The sequence below is a fragment of the Bufo bufo genome, chromosome 4 (genome assembly GCF_905171765.1).
Source record: "Bufo bufo chromosome 4, aBufBuf1.1, whole genome shotgun sequence".
In the NCBI taxonomy this organism is placed as follows: domain Eukaryota; kingdom Metazoa; phylum Chordata; class Amphibia; order Anura; family Bufonidae; genus Bufo; species Bufo bufo.
Genome location: NC_053392.1, coordinates 204,746,536 through 204,771,161, shown reverse-complemented (window position 1 = coordinate 204,771,161; position 24,626 = coordinate 204,746,536). Strand labels below are relative to the sequence as shown.

The window sequence follows — 24,626 nt, the reverse complement described above, 5'->3', positions numbered from 1 at the left end:
TTCATCTGGTTTGTTAGGAAAATCACAATTATCCACAACAGTGGGCAGATGGTAGTTTGACATATTAAAATTATTATTTTCATCTCTGCTGTAATACAATAGGTCTCAATAAAAATGAGAAAAAATTGCAAATCTATACAGTATGTTTGCATAGGTAAAGTTGATTAAATATAATTTTTCCTATTTTTTTTTTTTACTGTCATTCATGAAATTTTATTGGTTGGGATTATTAACGGGGATATTGATGTTATATGCTTGATATGGTTCTCTATGGTAGTTTTTTGATTCTCTCTCATCATGTCCACCTAATGGGCTCAGTGCTGGTGAGAGAAAGGCATTTTAGTGTGCCAATTCCTATTGACTGGCCTGTTCCATAGAATATACAAAGCTTTAAGGTTGAACTTTGAGGTTCTGAGAGTAATTCAAAAGAACACTAAGTGGCGCCATAACAATTATGTAACAGCAATATCTAGACAAAGGATCATTTAACAATTATTAATCTAGCTCAAAAATTGTTATATTTTGCAATATATAATCATGGAATTTAACAAGGTATCATGGGACAACCCTCCAAATATTTTTTTATTTTATTATGTGTTTTGGATTTTTTAGAACTAAATTATTTTAAATGCCAATGATAACTACTATGTGTAAATATTTTAGAATTTGTAAAATGAAATACATTTAAATACAATTCACACTTAATAAGGTTAAATGCTATTAAAGTTGTGGGTGTCTGTGTTTTATCCTGCGGTGTAGATGACGGTGCAGATTTCCATTGGAAAATGGAAGTGTCAACCCAATTTGTTGCTATTGGCAACTACTTCAGTTTTTGTTTGCACTAGTTTTGATATACTGCACTGGATGTAGAAATTTTTCCTACTCGGTGGAAGCCTACTTTTGAATAGAATTTATATGGCCTACTTTCATAAAGGAATTTTCCACATTTATTACATATATTATATGTTAGGAATGAACATATTATGTTTCTTTTTCTTGTCCTATATTATGGCTGTCAGTCTCAATAGAACAGCAAAAATAAAGCTGAGGATTTAACAAACATCACCTGTTGATAATTTGGTCTTTTTGATTGTGACATTAATATGATTGAGGATTGAAAGATAAATTATTAATCTGAAATCATTAGCTGCATGTTCACAGCAGAATTGTACACTGCTAATTGTATGCTTGGAGGTAACACAGAGGGAGATTGTTTCAGAACTCTTCCTTAATTAAAATTACATAGAATTACAGAGTACCCACTGAGAACAGTAATGAAATGTTAGTACTACTGTTAAACTAGTTAGGCATTGTAGAGTACTTACAAAATAGTTGTTTATTCCAGGTCTGGGGTAAAATTTTGCTATTCTCTTACCAGCACATGTCGTTTCACTGCATGATGATGTATAAATCAGTGGAAACGACCATGTAATTAGATTCTTATAGGTACACTCTTCAACCTGTCATTGTAGACAAGCTAGAAAACCATTGTGCTTCATTTGCTATGTCAATTAGATACAATATAATGAACTGCTTTCTAATAGCTATCCTCATGGTTTATGATGGGCACGAGTAACAAAAGGTTTACTCTGTTTTGTTACTGTAAGAGGGATATTTTATTTCAGGTGCTCCTAGGAGTTAATAGAATAATATTAAAGGAAGAAACTAAACCAGGTTACTTATAGTAGCATTGTTAAAGTCAGTAGTGCTAAATGGAAATAGGTCCATATTCAATAGCAAAAATTGTGGGAAGCCTAAGAATATCATTTATCCTTGATTTATTAAGCATCCTTCAATTACGGCTGACATTTCATTATGAAAATAATCACTGAAAAGGGGCTTTCTGGTTTATAAAACTATAACCTATTAGGGAATTCTGAGTTAATAGAGAGAACCTCCTCATGTCTAAGGACCATCATTTTGCTTCAGTAAATAGATTCTACAAAGAGCATCTTTTTTTTCCCAATGAAGAACCTGGCATGCCTCTGCATTAAATGGACAGCGCACAGATTTCAACTGACATGGTGCATTGCTTCATTTTTCCTGCAGGGGTGCCGCAGAAAAAAACAACTCTTGCAGCCTGAAACAACTGCAGATTTCAGCTGATTCCCAGGAGTCATCAATGTATAATTAGGGGGCTTTTTAACTTCCTAACAGGCACATTAAAATTGGAAAAACCCTCCCAAAACTGTCACTTTTTTATTGTAGTTTTTTAATATGTGTCTGCAGCAAATCTTGTTGGTGCACAACTCAGGGGACACAATTACATTTTTAACCCCTTAGGCTGAGTTCAGACTTCAGTTATTTCTATCAGTTAGGGCTCGTTCACACGACCGTTGCACCTCCGGCTCGTACATTGCGGTCCACAATGCACGGGCACCGACCGTGGGCCAGCTGCATGCGGATCGCGAACCTATTCACTTGAATGGGTCCACAATCTGTCCGTTCCGCAAAAAGATAGAGCAAGTTCTATCTTTTTGCGGTGCAGGGGCACGGAACGGAACCCCAGGAAGCACTCAGTAGTGCTTCCGTGGGGTTACGTCCCGTGCTTCCGTTCCGTTCCGCACCGCATCTCCGGATATGCAGACCCATTCAAGTATATACGGGCCGCAATACGGCAACTGTGGGGCAACGGTCGTGTGAACGAACCCTTATTGTGAACAAAAATCTGTAGTAAAACCTACTCAGAGATCAGGTATAATGGAAAGATTTCCTCCTGTTCTGTGTTTTTGACCCACACCTAGTTTTGGCTCACAATAACAGATGGAAAGAACTGATCAAATAATTGAAGTGGGAACTCAGCTATGACATAATTCATTTTAGCCTTACACACCAATAATAATTTTCCCCTTTGTGTTCCAGCATTCATAACTTTTTTATTTATTTTATGGGATTAGTTGAAGGTTTTTAGGGGTATATATAGTGGGGAAAGAAAAAAAACCAGCAATTTTAACATTATTTTGTGGAATTTATTTAAGGTGTTCACTGTGTGGCATAACTAACATAATGTTATTATGTTTGTCTCTATAATGATTTTTATGTATTTTTATTATTTTTTCTCTCCACCTACTGTCTGTCAGCTCTGGAACTGCTTCCCCTTCTCCACGAGACTGAACGGGCGGGGGTGGCTGCTTTAGTTGCTCATATCTCTGGCTTGGTAGCAGCTATAGATATGGGCTTTATATTGTTTTAAAGCTGGCATTCCAAGCGTTCAAACAGCATCAGACTGATCAGCATTATCATTCACTACATGGGAAGATATCACTGTTAGAAATCAGGATGCAGTGAATAAAGCTGAAAGTGAAAGTAAAAGCAGGTATTAGCACAAGTATTCCTGACACAATTTCTAACAATGATGTCTCCTGCTTATCTTGGGCTAATGCTGTCATTTTGGTCTCGTATCAAATACTGGAATGCCAGGCCCATGCTTTTAATCAGGAGATATCAGCAGCTAAAGCAGCCCCCTCCCCCCTTACACTTCTGCCTGAGCCCAGCTCAGGTAGAACAGTTAAGTACTTTCCCACAGCCTGAGCAGAGCTCGGGCAAGAGTTTGGTGGTTAATATAAAGAATTCCTTAACTTCTTATTATTTTTTTTAGGCTTAGTCTTATGGAAAGTTACTGTGGAACCACTGTGCCAACTAACCAGTTTGATATTAGGTTAGACCTAAGGGTGATCCCCAAATTTTCACCCTTTAACCTCTATACAAGGATATGGTCTTTACTACAGAAGAGACACCAGGCCTCTACTTCTTGGAATAGATCAGCTGTAGTTGGCAGCTGACACAGTGGGTCTGAACCATCAGTGCAAGGCACCAGGAACACATGAAAGATTATAGACAGAAATTGGCAAGGACCGACAGACAAATTCAAGTGAATCCAAGGCAAAACAAAGACAGAACCACACTGTGGACAAACAGGCAGAGAACATGCTAAATCCACAGAACAGACTTCAAAACACACTTCATACATTTGCATAAACTTAGCAAGACAGAACAGGAACAGGACTGTAGGACACAGTTCAGACACAACACGTCCAAATATAGAAACCTGGCAAGGCAGATAACACAGATAAGGCTACTTTCACACTTGCGTTTGGTGCCGATTTGTCATGGATCTGCACAGATGGATCTGTTCAGATAATACAAACTTCTGCATCCGTTCAGAACGGATCCGTTTGTATTATCTTTAACATAGCCAAGACAGATCCGTCTTGAACACCATTGAAAGTCAATGGAGGACGGATCCATTTTCTATTGTGTTATAGAAAACGGATACATTCTGACACACAATGTAAGTCAATGGGGACGGATCAGTTTTCTATGACACAATAGAAAATGGATCCGTCCTCCATTGACTTTCAATAGTGTTCAAGACAGATCCGTCTTGATATGTTAAAGATAATACAAACGGATCCATTCTGAACGGATGCAGACGTTTGTATTATCTGAACGGATCCGTCTGTTTGGCTCAGTTTGGCAAGCAGCGTTTTGGTGTCGGCCTTGAAAGCGGAATGGAGATGGAACGGAGGCAAACTAATGCATTCTGAGCGAAAAACTTTTCCATTCAGAATCCATTAGGGCAAAATTGATCTGTTATGGACCGCTTGTGAGAGCCCTGAACGGATCTCACAAACGGAAAGCCAAAATGCCAGTGTGAAAGTAGCCTAAGACAGGAACTAGGACTAGGTAATGTATTCACAAGTGGAACTAGGACGGAATTCAGACCATACATGGACTAGACTCAAGAGCATGGTAAACAGAACTTGGACAGAATTCAGATACAAACAGGCAAAATCCATGGAACAGACATCACACAATCTAGAAAGACTGAACATGCAAAGATTCAACTGAATCAATGTTACACAAAAAGGGACAGGACACAGAACTCTATAGCAAGGTAATGACTCAGGAAATACATAGCAGACTTAACAAACAGATGCACATACACACAAAACAAAAGAAAATTAACTCATGCAATACTGAACTCAGGAGAGATACAAAGCACATTGGCACTAATTCATACCCACAAGTAACTGAGGACAGGAAGCGCGGAACAGTGGCAACATGAACCACTATAGAAACAATGGCCCCAAATTCAAACCCGCAAAAAGCCAATGCCTGAGTCCACAGTACGTCAAAACACCATTGTAACACTCAAAATGGTGTAAAATAATAAAAAAAGCCGTACTCTATTTACTAATCCCTTGCTGCTCATGCTCCAATGATTCCTGGTACCCCACCACTCTATGCTTCCCGTTCCCGCTTAAAACATGAAATGACCACTGAGCCAATCATTGGCTATAGCATTAATGCATCTCTGTGATTTGGTGAGCATTCATTTGTTTTATGTCAAGTGGGACCTGGAAACAGAGAACTAGGAAGTCTCAAAACAAGAACAATGGGGGATTGGTGAGATGAGTATGACTTAACTTATTTTAGACTGTTGCGAGATATTTTTTTTTTAATAGTGATAATAAGCAATTGGACAACACCTTTAACTGTATATCTTAAACTATACATTTATTTTATTATATTATCTTCAAAATATACTTATACAGTCATTGACACAAAAAAAAAAAACATGCCAAGAAGTAGTTGTTGGAACCAGATCAAACTTTATATGTGTGAATGTAATGATGATATACAGTGGGGCAAAAAAGTATTTAGTCAGCCACCAATTGTGCAAGTTCTCCCACTTAAATAGATCAGAGAGGTGTGTAATTTTTATCATAGGTACACTTCAACTATGAGAGACAGAATGGGGGGGTAAGAATACAGGAAATCACATTGTAGAATTTCTAATGAATTAATTGGTAAATTCCTCGGTAAAATAAGTATTTGGTCATCTACAAACAAGCAAGATTTCTGGCTCTCACAGTCCTGTAACTTCTTCTTTAGGAAGCTCCTCTGTCCTCCGCTCGTTAACTGTATTAATGGCAACTGCTTGAACTTGTTATCAGTATAAAAGACACCTGTCCAGAACCTCAAACAGTCACTCTCCAAACTCCACTATGGCCAAAACCAAAGAGCTGTCGAAGGACACCAGAAACAAAATTGTAGACCTGCACCAGGCTGGAAAGACTGAATCTGCAATAGGCAAGCAGCTTGGTGTGAAGAAATCAACTGTTAGAGAAATTATAAAAAAATTAAAGACATACAAGACCACTGATAATCTCCCTCAATCTGGAGTTCCACACAATATCTCACCCCGTGGGGTCAAAATGATCACAAGAACGGTAAGCAAAAATCCCAGAACCACACGGGGAGACCTAGGGAATGACCTGCAGAGAGCTAGGACCAAAGTAACAAAGGCTACCATAAGTAACATGCTACGCCGCCAGGGACTCAAATCCTGCAGTGCCAGACGTGTCCCCCTGCTTAAGCCAGTACATGTCCGGGCCCATCAAAAGTTTGTTAGAGAGTATTTGGATGATCCAGAAGAGGATTGGGAGAATGTCATATGGTCAGATGAAACCAAAGTAGAACTTTTTGGTAAAAATTAAACTCGTCGTGTTTGGAGGAGAAAGAGTGCTGAGTCGCATCCAAAGAACACCATACCTACTGTGAAGCATGGGGGTGGAAACATCATGCTTTGGGGCTGTTTTTCTGCAAAGGGACCAGGACGACTGACCCGTGGAAAGGAAAGAATGAATGGGGCCATGTATCGTTAGATTTTGAGAGAAAACCTCCTTCCATCAGCAAGGGCATTGAAGATGAAACGTGGCTGGGTCTTTCAGAATGACAATGATCCCAAACACACCACTGGGGCAACAATTGAGTGGCTTCGTAAGAAGCATTTCAAGGTCCTGGAGTGGCCTAGCCAGTCTCCAGATCTCAACCCCATAGAAAACCTTTGGAGGGAGTTGAAAGTCCGTGTTGCCCAGCGACATCCCCAAAACATCACTGCTCTAGAGGAGATCTGCATGGAGGAATGGGCCAAAATACCAGCAACAGTGTGTGAAAACCTTGTGAAGACTTACAGAAAACGTTTGACCTTTGTCATTGCCAACAAAGGGTATATAACAAAGTATTGAGATGAACTTTTGTTATTGACCAAATACTTATTTTTCACCATTATTTGCATATAAATTCTTAAAAAATCTGACAATGTGATTTTCTGGATTTTTTTTTCTCATTCTGTCTCTTATAGTTGAGGTATACCTATGATGAAAATTAAAGGCCTCTCTCATCTTTTTAAGTGGGAGAACTTGCACAATTGTTGGCTGACTAAATACTTTTTTGCCCCACTGTATGTAAGTGATCATAATATTAAAACGAAAGGATAAGCTTATTAGGGAAAACTGTACAACTGAAAATACCTTGTTGGGCCATCTCTAGTATGGATACAAGATGAGCTACAGTTGGGCATGGAGACATACTGGTTCCCTATGGTATCCTGTGGCATATTTACTCACAAATGTTGCAACTGGGCCTGTACATCCTGCACACTCGTGGTTAGCAAAAATATATCCAAACAGGTCCCATAAAGGCAATAAATCTGAAGGCCGTGTTGGAATCTGGCGGTGATATTTTACGCCAGCAGCCTAGGCAGTGTGTCTCACTACAGCAAAGACAGAATTAAAGTGGTCACCACCAAGCCTACATACTTAAACTCAACTGTCGTAGTGTCCCAGATAGAGCCTGGATTTGTTTCTAAAGATGATACAGTTCCAGTTTGTAGCAGTCCAGGTTTCACATTTGCGACACCACTGCAAATCATTTACATATCTGGGACAAAACTGCATGACAAGTTTTGAAGCTATGTGAAATTTCAATCTGGGTGCATAATTTTTTTTGGTCAATGAGTGTATCTATACACTAATAAATATACTTGGTCACATATAGTATAGTATAGTATATATATAAACTATAAAACCCCATGTAGAGCTATTTTTTTTATGTATATTTAAATAAACTGGATTCAAAATGACAATGCTTCTTGATCAGATATGTTAGTATATCAATATTTCTTCAAAGAAACATCTAACTTTTGGGATAATTAAATACATTAATGTCAAAATCATTTGTTTTAAAATAAAAGACAGCACCACATATTCTCATTAGCAATATTCAAATTAATGTATTCAGGGAATGTTAGAAGACATGCAAAATAGGGGTATGTTGAGAGACTTAAAACAGTGTTAGTTCAAAGATTTCACAAAATATATTCAAGAAGTGGGATGTAAGTTATCAAAAATTCTTGTCAAGAAAACAAGAAGAGCTTTGGTGTACACACTTACTGTTTGCAAAAAAATGTAAAACGCAACAACATTCAGTCGATAAAAAATGTAGAAAAAAATATAAAACAAGCAAGAAGACAAAACACATCAATCAAAAATGGGATAAAAAGAAAAACTCTTCAAAATAGAGACAAGAAGTCAAGAAAAAGTAAAGGAGATATATTTGCAGGGATTCCTTGTCATGCAAATCGGTTTGGTGGCAAAAAAAATACCTTCATCTTCAGCACCTTCATTATCACCTAAATCATCTGTCTGTTTCTTTGTAAGGGGACCTAGGATTGAGAATGAAAACATGGAGCAAAACAATTCAAGAATATAGTATATCAAAAAAAGAAAAACATCAAAATTCTAACATCCCAAACATATCCAAAAAGAGAAAAATATTTGATTGTAATTTTATAAATTAACTCTGAAGTAACAACCTTAGATTTGTTACCATACACTGAAAATAATTTTAGATTTCCTAACAATAATATAAAGGTAAAATTCTCCAAATGCTTCATTATCTAACATTGTACAGCTTTTGACTTTTAAAAATGACAGGCCTGGCTATTATACATTTATATAGTGACAAAAAACATTGTTCTCGTAAGAGTAGATATTTTAATAGTCAAAAGTGGATGAAACAATTGTTACATAGTAACATAATAATAATTTATTACATTTAAAAAATAATTCTAACAAATTTTTCCAAAGCGGGTAAAAATCATATTAGTTATTTGCATTATTAGGTTAAATTAGCATAGTGGCAGCATAATCAAAATACACAGATCAACACAAAGAAAGATTAGAACGCACATGTCGAAGCAGCAGCAAATGGTATGTTGTGTGAAAACATTTGGCATGCACAAAACAATATCAACAACAAAGATGCTCTAGTACTAGCTGCGGGAGAAAATAAAACAGGACCATCTCATGCATAAAAAATAGCACTGCACAGCAAGTGGAAGATGAAAAGGTGGATGTCAATAGCTTTTTATCAAGAAACATGCATTGCGTCAACACACAGTCCACAAGGAGAAACTGGCAATGTTCAGTAAATATACTTTCTAACTGTCAAGATGATGTATCTTAAAAAATGCTAAATCTCCTCAGGACAATAGAAGCGTAATATATCACCAGGCTCTTTCAAATTGTGTCTCTAAAAAACTCTATCTTAGACTAAAACTACAAACTAGATTTTTTTATTTATTTTTTTAGATTCGCCTTGGGCAAGCTGAAGGTATCTTAAAAGATTTTTTTTTCCTTAAATCAAATGTTATATAAACATTAATATTCCATCCAACCACAAGGTTAACATCACAGGCTACGCTATTGCCTTGAACTATGAAATAGTTCTTGAAATTAAGACTCTAATAATTTAAAGAAATTTGTATAGGTTTTGTGTTTGACTGTAAATCTTTATTTTTTTCACAATATGTCACTGAAAAAGAGATAAAAAGAAATATGATTAGAGCACCATAAAACACCATGGGCTACATCCTACTACAAATATATCATAAGCAAGCTAGTGTTGGTAGGATATATCCATAATATGTACTTGGCAACATGTTCCTCCTGGCATTCTTATAAATATATTTTTGCTGTCATCATGGGGACCAAATCCATGTATTATTTAGCTCTATATAAACAGTGTTAAAGCTCATATTTTACTTATGGAAAAGAGAACAGGGCTTTAGAGACATTTAAATTAAAATGATTGTCGACAATGAAAGAGAGATGAAAGGAAGGCTGATTGATATTAACTGATGCTTTTGCATTCAAGTATTTATCTAATGTAAATGATAAATAAACAAAACACTTCCCTGCCACAATACAACTGAACTAAATACATGAAAGAGTTTATGCCATTTAAAAACAAAGAAAAGAAAGTGATTTTTTTACACTGAAGTTAATAGAGGTCACATTGTACAGTCCATTATAAAAACACAGGACATTTATTAAGAACCACATTTTATATGTTGTTCTTAATCTGTGGCCCTCTGATGTCAGATGTGCTACACTTATTAATAATAAGAAATAACCGTGGCACACCTTGAGCCGTCCTTTCACCACAGAGCAGGTGTAGATATCAGGTGTAATTTATGCTGTCTTTTTTATGCAATTTATTTATTTAGAATAAACATGCTGTTCCACTCAATCTCCATGCAGTGTGTCCCACTTATTTTCAATCCCCAAAAAGTTGCACATTTTTGAGCAAGTGAGACTTTGGGAAACAATTTTAAGCTTTTTGACAGCAGAAAACTGATGTATGAGGGTTGATAAATAGGCCCTATATAGTCTACTGTGAATCAAACCAAAACATTGTACCTATCAGCAGTGAAAGTAATACTTTAACCCCTTCAGCCACCGTAATGTACATGTAAATCACAGTGGCTGAGGGCTTGTATGGAGCGGGCTTCTGCAGTGAGCCCGCTCCATAACCGACAGGTGCCAGTTATATAATACATAATGATGGCCCCGAACCCAGTCATTTAGCCCCTTAGATGCTGCATTCAATAGCAATTGCAGCATCTGTGGAGTTAGGCAGAGGGAGGTGGCTAACTCTGTATTCCGATTGAGGCTCAACTGTGAAGTCACAGGGACACACCCCTAACTGGTAACACCCATCCGGACATTCACTGTAAACTGTTAGCAATTCTATCATAACTTATAGCAGGAATAATAAAGGAATAGTTCAACAGAGTCATAACAAAAGATGCTCCAGAAATGTTATTACATGGAGAATGCAAGCAATTACATGTTAGGAGATGTTACAGGCCCTCTCTAAAATAATGAAAATTATACACTCAGACCATAAAGATTCAACATCAGCCCAGCCTGCTTCAGAGCTCACCACACCCTCAGTACACAACAGGGGCAAGGCTAAAGGAGTATGGGCCCTAGTGCAAGAGTTCAGCTTGGGCCCCCCTTCCCTCAATGCTTGTTGCTAGAAGTTGGGGACACAGTAGCCTCCCTGCGGAAAAAATTGAAACACGCCAAATTCTGGACCTAAACCCTTCCCTCCAGTCAGAGGACTAACTTGAACATTCTGGGCCCCAGTGCAAAATCTACAACAGAGCCCTCCCACTTTCTATAATACCTGTGTCTTCTTATTTGGCACAAGGGTTTGTGGGCCCCCTCAGGGTCTTTCATCAGAATTTTCCATTTATTTCATCGTTGACCCACCACCACACAATGTGAGAACATACTGCATTATTCAAGCGGGTATGTTGTATGGCAGAGGGTCTATCTAAATGGAATAACCTTAGCATTTGTACCAATTGTACTGATTATTGTCTGATGAAATGGATAATTTAAATGGAGAATTCCAATGAAAGAATGATGAGTAGTGAGTATTTTGTGAAAGAATTTGTGGTAAAACCTGCATGTATTTGTGTTATGTAGCATTGTTCATTGTAACACCTTCTAGACTGGACAAACTCACTGACTTGAGACCTTTGCTTTCTGTTCACTCTTGTATAAAGGATTTGTATGACAACCCTATTATGTGCCACAAATTGCTATGCATAATAGCTGTAATTTATTCATAATTGCATCTCAGATTTGGCAAGACTTACTCTGAAGTTACTCCAACTGAACTTCACCTCCTCATGGTGCAATGTGTGCTCCATTACTCTGAAAGTATGGGGAAATTACACTTTCCATTTACTTAATCTTCTCATCATCATTGCAATTAAAATATTAGTGATGAGCAGCATGGGCAATATTCGTTTTCACGATATTTCTCAAATTTTTGGCCTAATATTCGCCATAAATTCGCAAATTCTAGATTTCATGATCTCCAGTCATTATTTTCTTGATTGTAAAAATCGGCAATGTAATATGCACGTATTGCGAGCGCAATACAGGCGTCGCTCACTTTTGCTACATTTTTAAAGCTGCTAGAAGTTTCCTGAGACTGGAGAAAATGCACAATACAGTAATTCCTATCACACTACCTAACACCCAGCACTGGAACCTATCATCTACACTATATCACTATCTAACCTAAACTGACTATCTCCCACTAACTATCTGTATTCTATATATATATATGAGCTAACTATCTAATTTAATTGAATAAGGATCCAGATGACTCAGCAAAGCACAGAGCACAGAACACTGCTGTCTCTCAGATCTGCAAAATACTGCATACAAGGGCTGCTGGGAGGTTCTTATATAGTGAGGGGTAGGCAACTTTCCTATTGGTTGATAAGGATGTTGGTAAGCCCAGACAAAGATATTGCAGCCTTCTCATTGGCCCACAAGCAAGAAGCAGTGAGGGTGCTGATAAAAAAATTAAAATAAATCTAGAATATTCGCGATTACAAAGATATAGCACTATAATTACTACTAGGTATAAATAATGCACAGAAAACATTTTGTGAGAATATAAATACTTTATGAACCCTAAAAGATACTGTATTACTGATAATATGGTACATATTTTCTAGTAAAGGCATTTACAAATTAGCAATACCTTCATTTAAAGCAGTAAAAACATTAAAATATTAAACATAAGATTCTTGTTTTGCAGCATACAATAATTAGCATTTTCTGCTAATATAATATCGCCTGATGACAAAGCCATTTAATATACTAGTTACCGCTTTAAAAAAATGAATAACCTTGACATCTATAGATATGAACAACATGATGTTTCTTTCTGAAAATGTATCATAGCTTTATAATTAGAAATGAGCGGTTTTAAAAAAAAGGGGTTTGACAACTTCACAGAAGTTAGCCTAGAAATTTGATTAGTTACAAATTAATTTGTTACAAATCGCTATAAATAAGGTATACCCAAGCCACTCTGCCTTAGAGTAGGCCACATGGGGCAGCAATGCTGCGGGCGGGTTGCGGCCATGCTGCGTTGAAGAACTGTGTGGCCAATTAGCCCATAGCTATCCTTCATTTAATAATGAAGACCGCATTGTATAGTCCTTCTTCATAGTTAATGCCCACACGGCACCTTTAAACAGTGGTTGTTTCTGGTATGGGGTTTAGTTGGTTAAGTGGGGGCACACTATTCATATTATTGCTGTTCTTCCCTGCAATTTTCTGCAGGTTATTTGACAGTAAACACAGACTATTATCAGCTCTGTAATACCCCCTTCTACAACCCCAGCGCTCTCCTGCCCTACAGGTGGAAGCCCTTCTACTGCCATCTGCTTTGCCTCCTTTTCCATATCATCTAATACAGATGAGAGTATGCCATCAGGAACATCCAGCTCCTCCTCTCTGCATCTTGCTGACTTTTTTTGGACTTGGATACTGTGAAGGATGATTTGAAAGACGTAAAGCCAGCAAAAGATAAGGATGGTCATCATTAAGACCTGGCCCCTCTAAAGGGTGCAGGCTGGATGGTATTGGTTGGCAGTGGAATAATAAATGCTTCCACTTTATTGGTGATGAATTACATTTATGGCTGATATAGGAATAAATAAATATAGAAATAAATGAATAAAACTGACGCAGAATAAGTCTCCCTGCACTGTCCCTGCACTCTCCCTCTCCAATAATTTTTCTATTAATCATTTTCAACACTGTCCCTAGCGCATGAGTGCTTGTCACTAGTGTTGGGCGCGAATATTCGAATCACAAATTTTAATCGCGAATATCACCACTTTGAGAATTTGTGAAGATTAAGAATCTAGTGCTATATATTCATATTCATGAATATTATAGATTTTTTTTTCATCAGTAACCTCCCTTCTTGCTTGTGGGCCAATAAGAAGGCTCCAAAGTCTTTGTCTGAGCTTAGCTACATCCCTAGCAACCAATAGGAAAGTTGCCTACCCTTTACTATATAAGAACCTCCCCAGCAGCCATTTTCTGCAGTTTTATGGAGTTCTGAGAGAGACAGCAGTGTCATTGCTGTGCTCTGTGCTTTACTGTTTAATTACATTAATCTATTTGACAAATATTAGCAAAATATCGCAAATTCGAATATTGCCCCTGCCGCTCATCACTATTTGTCACGTCTCTCCCTATGCTCAGTAGTGATGAGCGGCAGGAGCAATCTTTGAATTTGCGATATTTTGCTAATATTTTGTAGAATATTCGGCATATTTTCGTCAGAAAGTCGGCAATGTATTATTCGTGTAATGTGCACAAAATACCGGCGTGGGTCACTTATGCTACATTTTTCAAGCTGAGACTGGAGAAAATATTTGGCAAGGCAGAACATTAGAATAGCTTTATATGCAGATAGAGTGCTCCAATATATTTGCGCTTGCGAATTTTCAGCAATTAATGATGTACATATGTTTTCGCAATACGTGCAACTTGTGACATCACAGCACTATGTCTGTAGCATGTATGTATGGACAGCAGAACCTATTACACTGCCTAACACCCTGCACTGGAAGCTATCAGCTACACTATAGATCAGGCATCCTCAAACTGCGGCCCTCCAGCTGTTGCAAAAATATAACTCCCAGCATGCCCAAACAGCCTACAGGTATCAGTCTACAGCAGGGCATTGTGGGAGTTGTAGTTTCACAGCAAGTAGAGGGCCGCAGTTTGAGGATGCCTGCTATAGATCAATCTAACCTATACTGACTATCTCCCCCTAACTATCTGAATTATATATATAAGTTAATTGTCTAATGTAATAACACAAAGCACAGAGCACAGCAATGACACTGCTGTCTCTTTCATAACTGCAATAAACTTTAGAAAATAGCTGCTGGGGAGGTTCTTATATAGTAAGGGGTAGGCAACTTTTCTATTGGTTGCTAGGGATGTTGCTAAGCTGTAATGAATATATAGCACTATATTCTAAATATTCGCAAGTTCTCGAAGTGCCAATATTTAAGATAAAAATTCACTTTTCGAATATTCACGCTCAACACTAATGCTCAGCTCACAGGACAATTGCAGAGACTGCGTGGGGTGAGGGTTTTATAGGGCTGTGACATTTCAGCTGTAGATTGGCTAGCTGCACGGCATTCTGAATGATTTCACCTTTCCAGGCTTCTTACTCTCACTTTGTAACACATTTTAGGAAAAACTGAGTCATTACCACGAAAAGCAAGGAAATTTGGATTTATTGCAAATGGAAGTTTTTCTAAACTTCGGACTGAATTCCGCTTCAAATGCTTTTCTCAACACTAATTATAATTAATGCTATAAAAATTATATAACAGGCGTATAATGTGTATAAACACAATTGTTTTAAAAGTTACTATATACATTTGCAAGTAAATCCTATTGCTTATTACTGGTAAAATTAGAACTATAGGCAAATTTACTGACTTATTGTCAATGTTAAAGCATTCCTTTTTTTTGTCTCTTATATTGAATAGTTTTAGACTGGTCTGTTAGTACCAGAGGAACCTCCACTAGGCCCAAAAGGTTCACAAAAAACAATCCCATTGGAGTTGGAGGAAATCACTTGCAAGGTATAAGATCTCTTACAATTTTTATTTTTCCTTTATGTTTATGTCACTTGCCGTTTTTACTTGTTATCCTGTAGTAATATTACTGTATACTGTGTGCATTTTTCATGTTGTTTAAAGGGCCTATAGATTAAGTCTATTGTGTAGGAGACAGAATACTCTGAGAACAATGCTATAAATAAAGCTACAACTGGATTTGCTGTCAACCATTCAGGAAGACAAGTTGTGGCTCTGTTTACACTGCCATTTTTCCAGTTTGCTTCCAGCATTCTTGAAAGTACAAATAGCAGTGTACAAATCTACTCTTGGCCTCAAAAATACTGGAACACTAATGGGATCTTGACTGGCCTTTATTATAAATCAATAAAGGTCTGCCAGGATTCATCTTCATTTGATTTAAAAATGGATCTAACATATGGTTGTTTTTAGAGATCAGTGAATCAATTTTCAGAATCAAAATTTGACCCAAATATTTCAAACAATTCAAACTCGTTTTAATCAGAGAGGTTTTCTTTCCAGGCAAAGTATTTTTGATTCGAGCAAAAGTGTCTAGTATCTGTCATGGTTATATTACAAATGGAAGTCATGATGCTAATGTAAATGAAATATATAGTAAAATAAAACTAAGATAAAATTGGATTCTACAATAGGTTAATATTATTAATAAACAAAATATGAGTATGTGCAGGGGCTGCAGTGGAGTTTGGCTGTGAACTCCACAATCCTATATCTCAAAAAAGAAATCCCAGGAATACGTTTAAGAATTAATGTAATATTGCAAAAAGAAATGTTTAGTACAGTTAACCACCGTACATTATGAGTTTTACCTGTGGGTGATCAATAATAAAACAAAGCCTAAAAGTGTAGTAGGAACGCTGAAGCACATGTATCTCGATTGTAATGCACGCTAAGATCTGTACGTCATTTGCCAGCGCAAGTAAATAAGGAGTTTCCTTTGAGATTTTGCAGTTAATTAAACTTTACCCTGAACATTAAACTCGGCATATTGCTTTATTCATTTCAAACACCATTACAGGGTACGTGGAAAATAATAAAATATCACAGAACATTTAAGGCTTGTAAGCTTTAATCCTTTCATAAACGCAGAACATGTGAGTGTTCATAGGAAAATTAACAGTAAGGGCAATTGATGACGATTACATCTTTAGTAGACTACAAGAGCCTAATATAAAGGGATAAAAACACATAATTAAACACAAATGACTATTCAATTTTCAGGAGATAAAAAACACAATGCAGTCAGGAAGGCTAAGTTCACACTATCTCTATGCCCAACAACTTTAAGGGGCAAATGATTTTAGTAGGTACGGTATATACCAGGACCCTGCAGCCTGAACTGCATTTATGCTTATTTTTTAATGCTTGTCATTGGCAGATGTAACAGAACAGACATAAAATGTTGCAAACATCTAGACATACACTACTCACAAAAAGTTAGGGATATTTGGCTTGTGGGTGAAATTTCAGAATGATCCTAAAATGCACTCTAACCTTTATAGGTGAACTTAATTTTTTAACTTTTGAATGCACATGTCCAACTGTTGTATGTTTCAGTACTTTTTGAACAACTTGCTGTTCTCTAACAAGGTGCTTAACCATTGCATGTTTCTACTTAAATGCTCTACTTTCCTGATATAATATCACTGTAGTGTGAACTTTTATGTTTTCCAGAATTTCACCTGAAAGCCAAATATCCCTAACTTTTTGTGAGTAGAGTGTGTTTACTTTCACAGTATGGATGAAAAAGCCTTATAAATACTTAGCAAAGCAATCGAGGAATCTGAACCACAATACAGAATTATAGAAAGCTTTACCTGCTACTACATAACGCAACCATTTTATGAGGTTACCATGCTAATAAGGTTTAGCTACATCCTCTAGTGGCAATGGAAATGTTATATTCTCAACCAAGAAATGAAATTAAAAAAATGTTAGTAAAACATCTGTATTTGTCCAGATACAACTGAGATCTATTACCGCTTTGAATTATTCAATATACTCTAATGTAAAATGTCATTGTATAAATCCCATGTCTATTCACTCATCTTTGCCCTTTGATTGTCTACACTGTCATAGCTAATGCAGTCAAACTGTGGTAATGGCAGGCGGATTACCTAAAACCACGTGCTTCTCATTCTACTTAACAAAACTGCAGTAATTTGCGGTAATCCACATGTGGTTACAGCAGCACTCTAAAGGCATAATTTATTCAAGCAAATAAGCACAGAAGTAGTATAAGTGATAAATGAATTGATCTGCCTAATTTGGTAGCCTACAGAATACAATGGGCATATTGCTAAGCCTATTATTTGTCAAATGCAAACATTAAACAGGTAAAAACAATTCAACCAATATATGCATATGTCAGGAGAATTGCACATTGTGAATTGGGCATGTCAATTACTCTCTTGAATAAGGCTGAACTGCACTACCAGCCATAGCCCACATAGGACAAAGTAACACTATTTTAAGCAGGATCTGAGGGTGCCATGACCTGTGGGCAGAATATCACACAGTACATCACATGAAAGTAAGCTCTGACCACCTTATAGGGATTCTGTCTCCCATTTGGCATCTACAAACTGGCCATGTAATGCAAAGAGAGGACTCCAATTGAAGTCCTCACATTATGTTTGTGGTTAAGAGAAGAGTGAAGTGTTCAAAATTTGATTCAAGTTCGAATTGGCTGAACTGGTCGACCAATTTCATTTGATAGTAACATAGTTTGTAAGCCAGAAAAAAGACATCCATCTATCCGGTTCAGATTTTTATCCTGCAAGTTGATCAAGAGGAAGCCAAAAAAAAAACTATGCGGTAGAAGCCAATTTTTTCTCATTTTAAGGTAATAGATTCCATCTCGACTTCAATCAGACAGTCAGAATAACTCCCTGGATCAACGACCCCTCTCTAGTAACTACAGTATAATCTGCAATATTATTACAGAAAAAATTATCCAGAAATACATCCAGGCCCCTCTTGAACTCTTTTAGTGAATTCACCATCACCACCTCCTCAGGCAGAGAGTTCCATAGTCTCACTGCTCTTACCGTAAAGAATCCTCTCCTAAGTTTGTGTACAAACCTTCTTTCCTTTAGACATTGAGGATGTCCTCTTGTCACAGTCACATTCCTGAAGATAAATAGATGATGGGATAGATCTCTGTACTGACCCCTGATATATTTATACCTAGTTATTAGATCTCCCCTCAGTCGTCTTTTTTCTAAAGTAAATAACCCTAATTTTAATCATCTTTCTGGGTACTGTAGTCCACTCATTCCAGTTGTTACTTTTGAGTCCGAATCAATTTTACCCAAATTTAACGTGCTTCAACTAGTCTAAAAATGTGTGTATAACACTATGACATCTCCTACGACTTATTTTTTTCCTCATCTCTCACCTTTTTTCAATATTTTTTTTTTCTCTCTTTCGGATGCAACTCTGATTTTTACAAAATATGGGTCAAGTTCAGTTTGTTCCAAATGGTTTGCATTTCTCTACTTCATTCCATGCCTGGCTTGCTAACACTCAGCAGGGGAACAGAGGTGAGTATTGAGATACAAACTACTGACATGAACTCAGCGGCATCAATACTATTCATACAGTACTCCAATTAATAGGTCTTGCTTGTGGTGACAGATTCCCTTTAAAGCTGTGTCAATTAAAGTGTGCAAGTATCAATGGAAAGAATATTCATTTTAATTTGTATTACTGGAGTAATCTGGAATATGCAATGGTCCAGGATCAGGATTGTGGAAAATATGTGCTTTATATTTTAACTTTAAGTTTAATAATACTATTAGGTCTAGCCGACACTGATCGCATAGCTGCAAATAGACAGCAAGCATATATAAAAGTCAGAAATGACCCAGCAATTCTAGAAATGTTTTCAGTCTGATGAAAGGTAATCTGCTCTCACTGCAATGAAAAGGACATTCCCTTGAGGTAAAAGCTGTGAAACTCTAAAAATACACGTATAAAATGTACGTATTTAAAGCTTTGCCATGTATACCAGTTTGTATTAGCAGAATAATTACATATTCATGAAATAACTTGTGGAACTCTGGAAGAACTTTTTTGATGCCTCTTGGGATTAACAGGCATCTCAAGCCAAAGGGTAATGTTAAAACACCTAGCACCAATAATATAAGTGTAATTGATCATTTTAGTCTTAATTATAGCACTGGGTTTAGACAAGATCTAAAAGGATTATTGTACATGTTTTTTACCATCTGTCCTCATTAATATAATAAATAATTAGTGCCCAGCTGCCAAACAAGTTTGATATTCTGCATATCGATGTCTACCAGTGACTTTAGTACTCAAACATGGATTATGGCTTTGCTGCACAGAGGTTATGCTGTGTTCAAATAACTTGCCTAAGAACATGCATTCTTACAAAGGTACTATAAGCCTCCAATACACAACGGTTCCATTGCTGGGGATGTTCATAGGTTCCAAACTAGTACTGAATTCAATACGCAGGAGAAGCATGAAAGAAAGTTTTAGATTTCTATTACTATGCACCTCCCTTCAGTATCGGACTGAGGTGCCTAGGGCCCACCAGTAAAATTAATTCTAGGGGCCCACTGTACAGCTACATGTAAGTATTACATCACCCTCTGCACATTGTAAATTGCACCAACACATATGCTTTTTTTGTTGTATCCTGCTGCCTAGATGGTCCTTCAAACTGTTCATTTCCTGGAGACCCAGTCAGTTTTCTGCTGATGGGTTCCTGCTATGGACTAGGGATCTCATAGCTATTTGAGCCAGGAACAAAGACTCATTTAGGCAGTAGCAAGATTCTGCACGATGAATGATGATGGGGCCCCTGCAGTGACATCAAGAAGGGGAGTCCCTGGTGAAGGAGGATACTGGCTAGCCTGCCTATGTGCCTAGAAGTCATCTCAGCCATATGATGCATTTGTAATAGACTGGGTGGTTTGTTGAATAATCTACCTAGTTTTACATATGGACTCTCTAGCGGAGATACTATATGCCGCCTATCTGTATGTAGTACAGTCAGTGTACTGTGCCATGTGTCAGTTAGACAGAAGGTGGTAGACTGGGGGCCCACCTTGGCCCAGGGCCCACCAGGGGATTCACCAGTAACTCTGTGGGCCAGTCCGAGCCTGCCTCCCTCCATTACCTATCTTTAGTTTGTTTATAATCTGTATAAAACTTTTACCACTGTGGTACATTTTCGATATTCAGGAACTGAATAAAAAAAAATCTTCTATTTGAAGTGTACCGGTTAAAAAAAATGATTTCATAGTGACATAGCAAAGGTTTTGATTGGTGGGGATGCTAAGACCCCCACCAATTGCTAAAACAAGGAAAGATGTGCTCATACAGAGTGCTGTCTTTCCTTATGATCAATAATAGGATAATAGAATTTCTATCAAGCCCATTTTCACCACTGAGGAGATACATTATCTGAGGCCTTACTTTGTTTTAGCGATCACTGAGGGTCTCCGCACTTGGGCCCTCACCAATCAAAACCTTTAATATATCCCTATGGCATATCAAAGTTTTTTTTTAAAAAAAATTTTTTAATTCAGTGTGCACAAAGGCTAAATAGGTCAGTCAAGGAAGCAGCATATTGTCACATTTACTCCATGCTCTCGTGCTACAGTTTTCTAAAAGATGGAAGAGAGGCACAATGAAAATCTTTGCATACAGCTTCCATGAGGGATCTGGTGGTTGATGTATGTAAGAAATACCACCCACTTAACTCCTTTAAAAGGACAGTTTTCATGTAAGAAACATTATTGGTGCCTTTAATGTTATAAGAGCTCTTATATATATGTCAGAGTTATATTTTCTATACTGGTATATACTCTTATGCACTTTACTTATTTTTCAGTACTAGAAATCTTTGAACTGTGCAAAAAGGGTTAATATAATTTGGTTACCTGCATTTTGGGAAGTGTCATATTTATGCCTGAGCAACTCATGGTCAGTAGCTTGTATAGTTCCAAGTTTGAAGGTGTTTTTCAAGTTCTGCTTTGCTGTGTACCGGACCCTGCTTTTGGAATTATTGGATTTTGCCTCTGACCTTGGACTTTGTTTATGGACCTTTCTTGTTTGCCACCTGCCTCTGACCTTGGACTTCTTTTACGGTCCTTGCTTTATCTCTGCCTGCCCTGACCCCAGACTTCCTGACCACGTACTTCCCCTTGGTGCTTGCACCGGTATCTCTGACCCCCTGGTCAGCTGCAACTGACTCAGGGACTGCTCTGGAGTGGCACCTGGCAGCTACCCTAACGGCCCAAGCCTATTCTCACCATCAGAGGATCCACTGAAGACCAGGTAGTTGCTTAGTCATGCCCCTCCAGATTATAGTCAGTCAGTGGCGCAATGGGTCCACACCTGCTTGCATAACACCCTCTCTATGTCTTATAAGGGTATACAGACATCATGAAGGGGGGTGTTCTGTTAAAGACTCACCCTTGATTCAGAATGTAAGAGCAGCTCCTATTCTGGTGGTCTTTAAGCTGTCCTTGATTTATAAGGACAGCAGTGATCTGAATGGCCACCTTGTAATACCACGGCCCTTGATATATAATATAATAATAGTCGCTTGAAGTGGATCTTCATAACTGGACTGTAGGGCCCCTTGCAGACGGGCGTGTCCGGATTACGTCCGGGTGCTTTGCGAATGCGGTCAATGAGAATTGTGCAATTTCACAAACAAGTTCATTCAGTTTTGTTTGCGATTGTGTTCAGTTGTTCAGTTTTTTTTTTTGCGCGGGTGCAATGCGATTTAATGCGTTTTGTTCGCGCGTGATAAAAAACGGAATGTTTACAAACAACATATCTTAGCAACCATCCATAAAAAACGCATCGCAATTTTAACGCAGCTCCATTCACTTCTATGGGGCCAGTGTTGCGTGAAAATCCCAGAATATAGAACATGCTGCGATTTTCACGCAACGCACAAGTGACGTGTGAAAACCAACACACATATATGCAGCCACATTGAAATGAATGGGTCTGGATTCCGTGGGGGGCAATGCGTTCGCATCACACATTGCACCCGTGCGGAATACTCACTGGTGTGTAAGGGGCCTTACTACTTCTTCAGGCAACTAGAGTGGGCACACAACATGCTTCATTTTGAAAGGAATTGTCTCTGAACTCATTGTCTCAGAACTTTATAAATTAATTTCAACTGTTAAAAAACATTTCCTGAATTCGGGTTCGGTTCCAGGGTACCACTTCGGCTCATAGGAGCCAATGCATTCTAATACTGTACGGAGCACTCGCTCCGTACAGTATTCAAACAAAGTATTTTATGCAAATCGACTTCGGATGTATGATCCGAAGTCAATTTGCTCATCCCTAAATATAATAAAGCTGTAGATTTTATTTCACAAGTCTCAGTGCCGGATCATCTATTAGAGTGCATGAATTGGGCCCAAACTTCGGGAGTTTCCACTGCAAAAAAGAAAAAGTGGGTTGGATGCAAAGGTGAGCTGGATTTAAGTTGGTTTTTGTTTTCAGTAGAAATCATGTTGTTTTGAAAGCAGAGGGTGTTCATTGAGATTTCTCTTTTGCTCATTCCCTTTACATTTTTGTTAATAGACAAAACTATTTATAAATATATATATATATATATATATCTTATATATATAAAAAATTAGTTTCTGTCTGTCCGTCTAGACATTCTTTATGCGCGACCAAACGACTGGACCGATCTTCACCAAATTTGTCACACAGGTACATCAGGTGTCCGGGAAAAGGTTTTAGATCAGGTCTCAGCTCTCTAGGAAGTACCGTTCCTGAGATATTCCCAAAAATGACCCACATTAGCCAATACAAGCCTGCAAGTCTTTCTCTTCAAATCCCAACTGCCATAAACAGTTTAACTTCAGGTTTCCAGAACAACCCAGCCATTTTTCTTTGCTGCTTAAAGGGGTGGGCACTGTGGAGGTCACTGTTAATAAAGGGGCGGGCACAGTGGAGGTCACTGTTAATAAAGGGGCGGGCACAGTGGAGGTCATTGTTATTAAATGGGCGGGCACTGTGGAGGTCACTGTTATAAAAGGGGCGAGCGCTATGAAGGTCCGTGTTAAAGGGGCGGCCACTGTGAAAGTCACTGTTAAAGGGGTGGTCACTGTGAAAGTCACTGTTAAAGGGGCGGTCACTGTGAAAGCCACTGTTAAAGGGACGGTCACTGTTAAAGAAGCGGTCACTGTGAAAGTCACTGTTAAAGGGGTGGTCACTGTGAAAGTCACTGTTAAAGGGGCGGTCACTGTGAAAGTCCCTGTTAAAGGGGTGGTCACTGTGAAAGTCACTGTTAAAGGGGCGTTCACTGTGAAAGTCACTGTTAAAGGGGTGGTCACTGTTAAAGGGGCAGTCACTGTGAAAGCCACTGTTAAAGGGGCGGTCACTGTGAAAGTCACAGTTATAGGGGTGGTCACTGTGAAAGTCATTGTTAAAGGGGCGGTCATTGTGAAAGTCACTGTTAAAGGGGCGGTCACTGTGAAAGTCACTGTTAAAGGGGCGGTCACTGTTAAAGGGGCAGTCACTGTAAAAGTCACTGTTAAAGGGGAGGTCACTATGGAAGTCACGGGCACTGTGGAGGTCTCTGTTAAAGGGACGGCCACTATGAAGGTCACTGTTAATGGGGTGGTCAATGCTAAAGGAGCGGTCACTATTAAAGGGGCGGGCACTGACCTGCATTAGCCAATACAAGCCCCCAACTGCCATGCACACGGTCACATGTCCCGTATCAGCCAATAGAAGCTTGCAGGATCTTAGTCTCCACATAAACACAGTTTTACTCCAGGTTTCCATAACAACCCAGCCATTTTTCTTCACTGCTATAGATCAGCTTTAGGCTAGGGCTACACGACGACATGCATAGCTCAGAAGATAGTATCACACAATAGACTTAGATACACAGCAGACAGTATCACAAATTACAGTATTAGATGCACAGCTTAGCAGGCAGTATCACACCAGATAGGATTAG

The 24,626-nt window shown here is 38.1% G+C and overlaps 1 protein-coding gene across 1 annotated transcript in view; it reads right to left on the bottom strand.

Annotated features, from left to right (window-relative positions):
- Positions 1 to 24,626, bottom strand: part of NLGN1 (neuroligin 1) — a 602,903-nt gene that overhangs the window by 404,175 nt on the left and 174,102 nt on the right. The window contains exon 2 of the mRNA XM_040428249.1: positions 8,453 to 8,512. Coding sequence (XP_040284183.1) covers positions 8,453 to 8,512 — 60 coding nt within the window. The remainder of the gene's footprint in view (positions 1 to 8,452; positions 8,513 to 24,626) is intronic.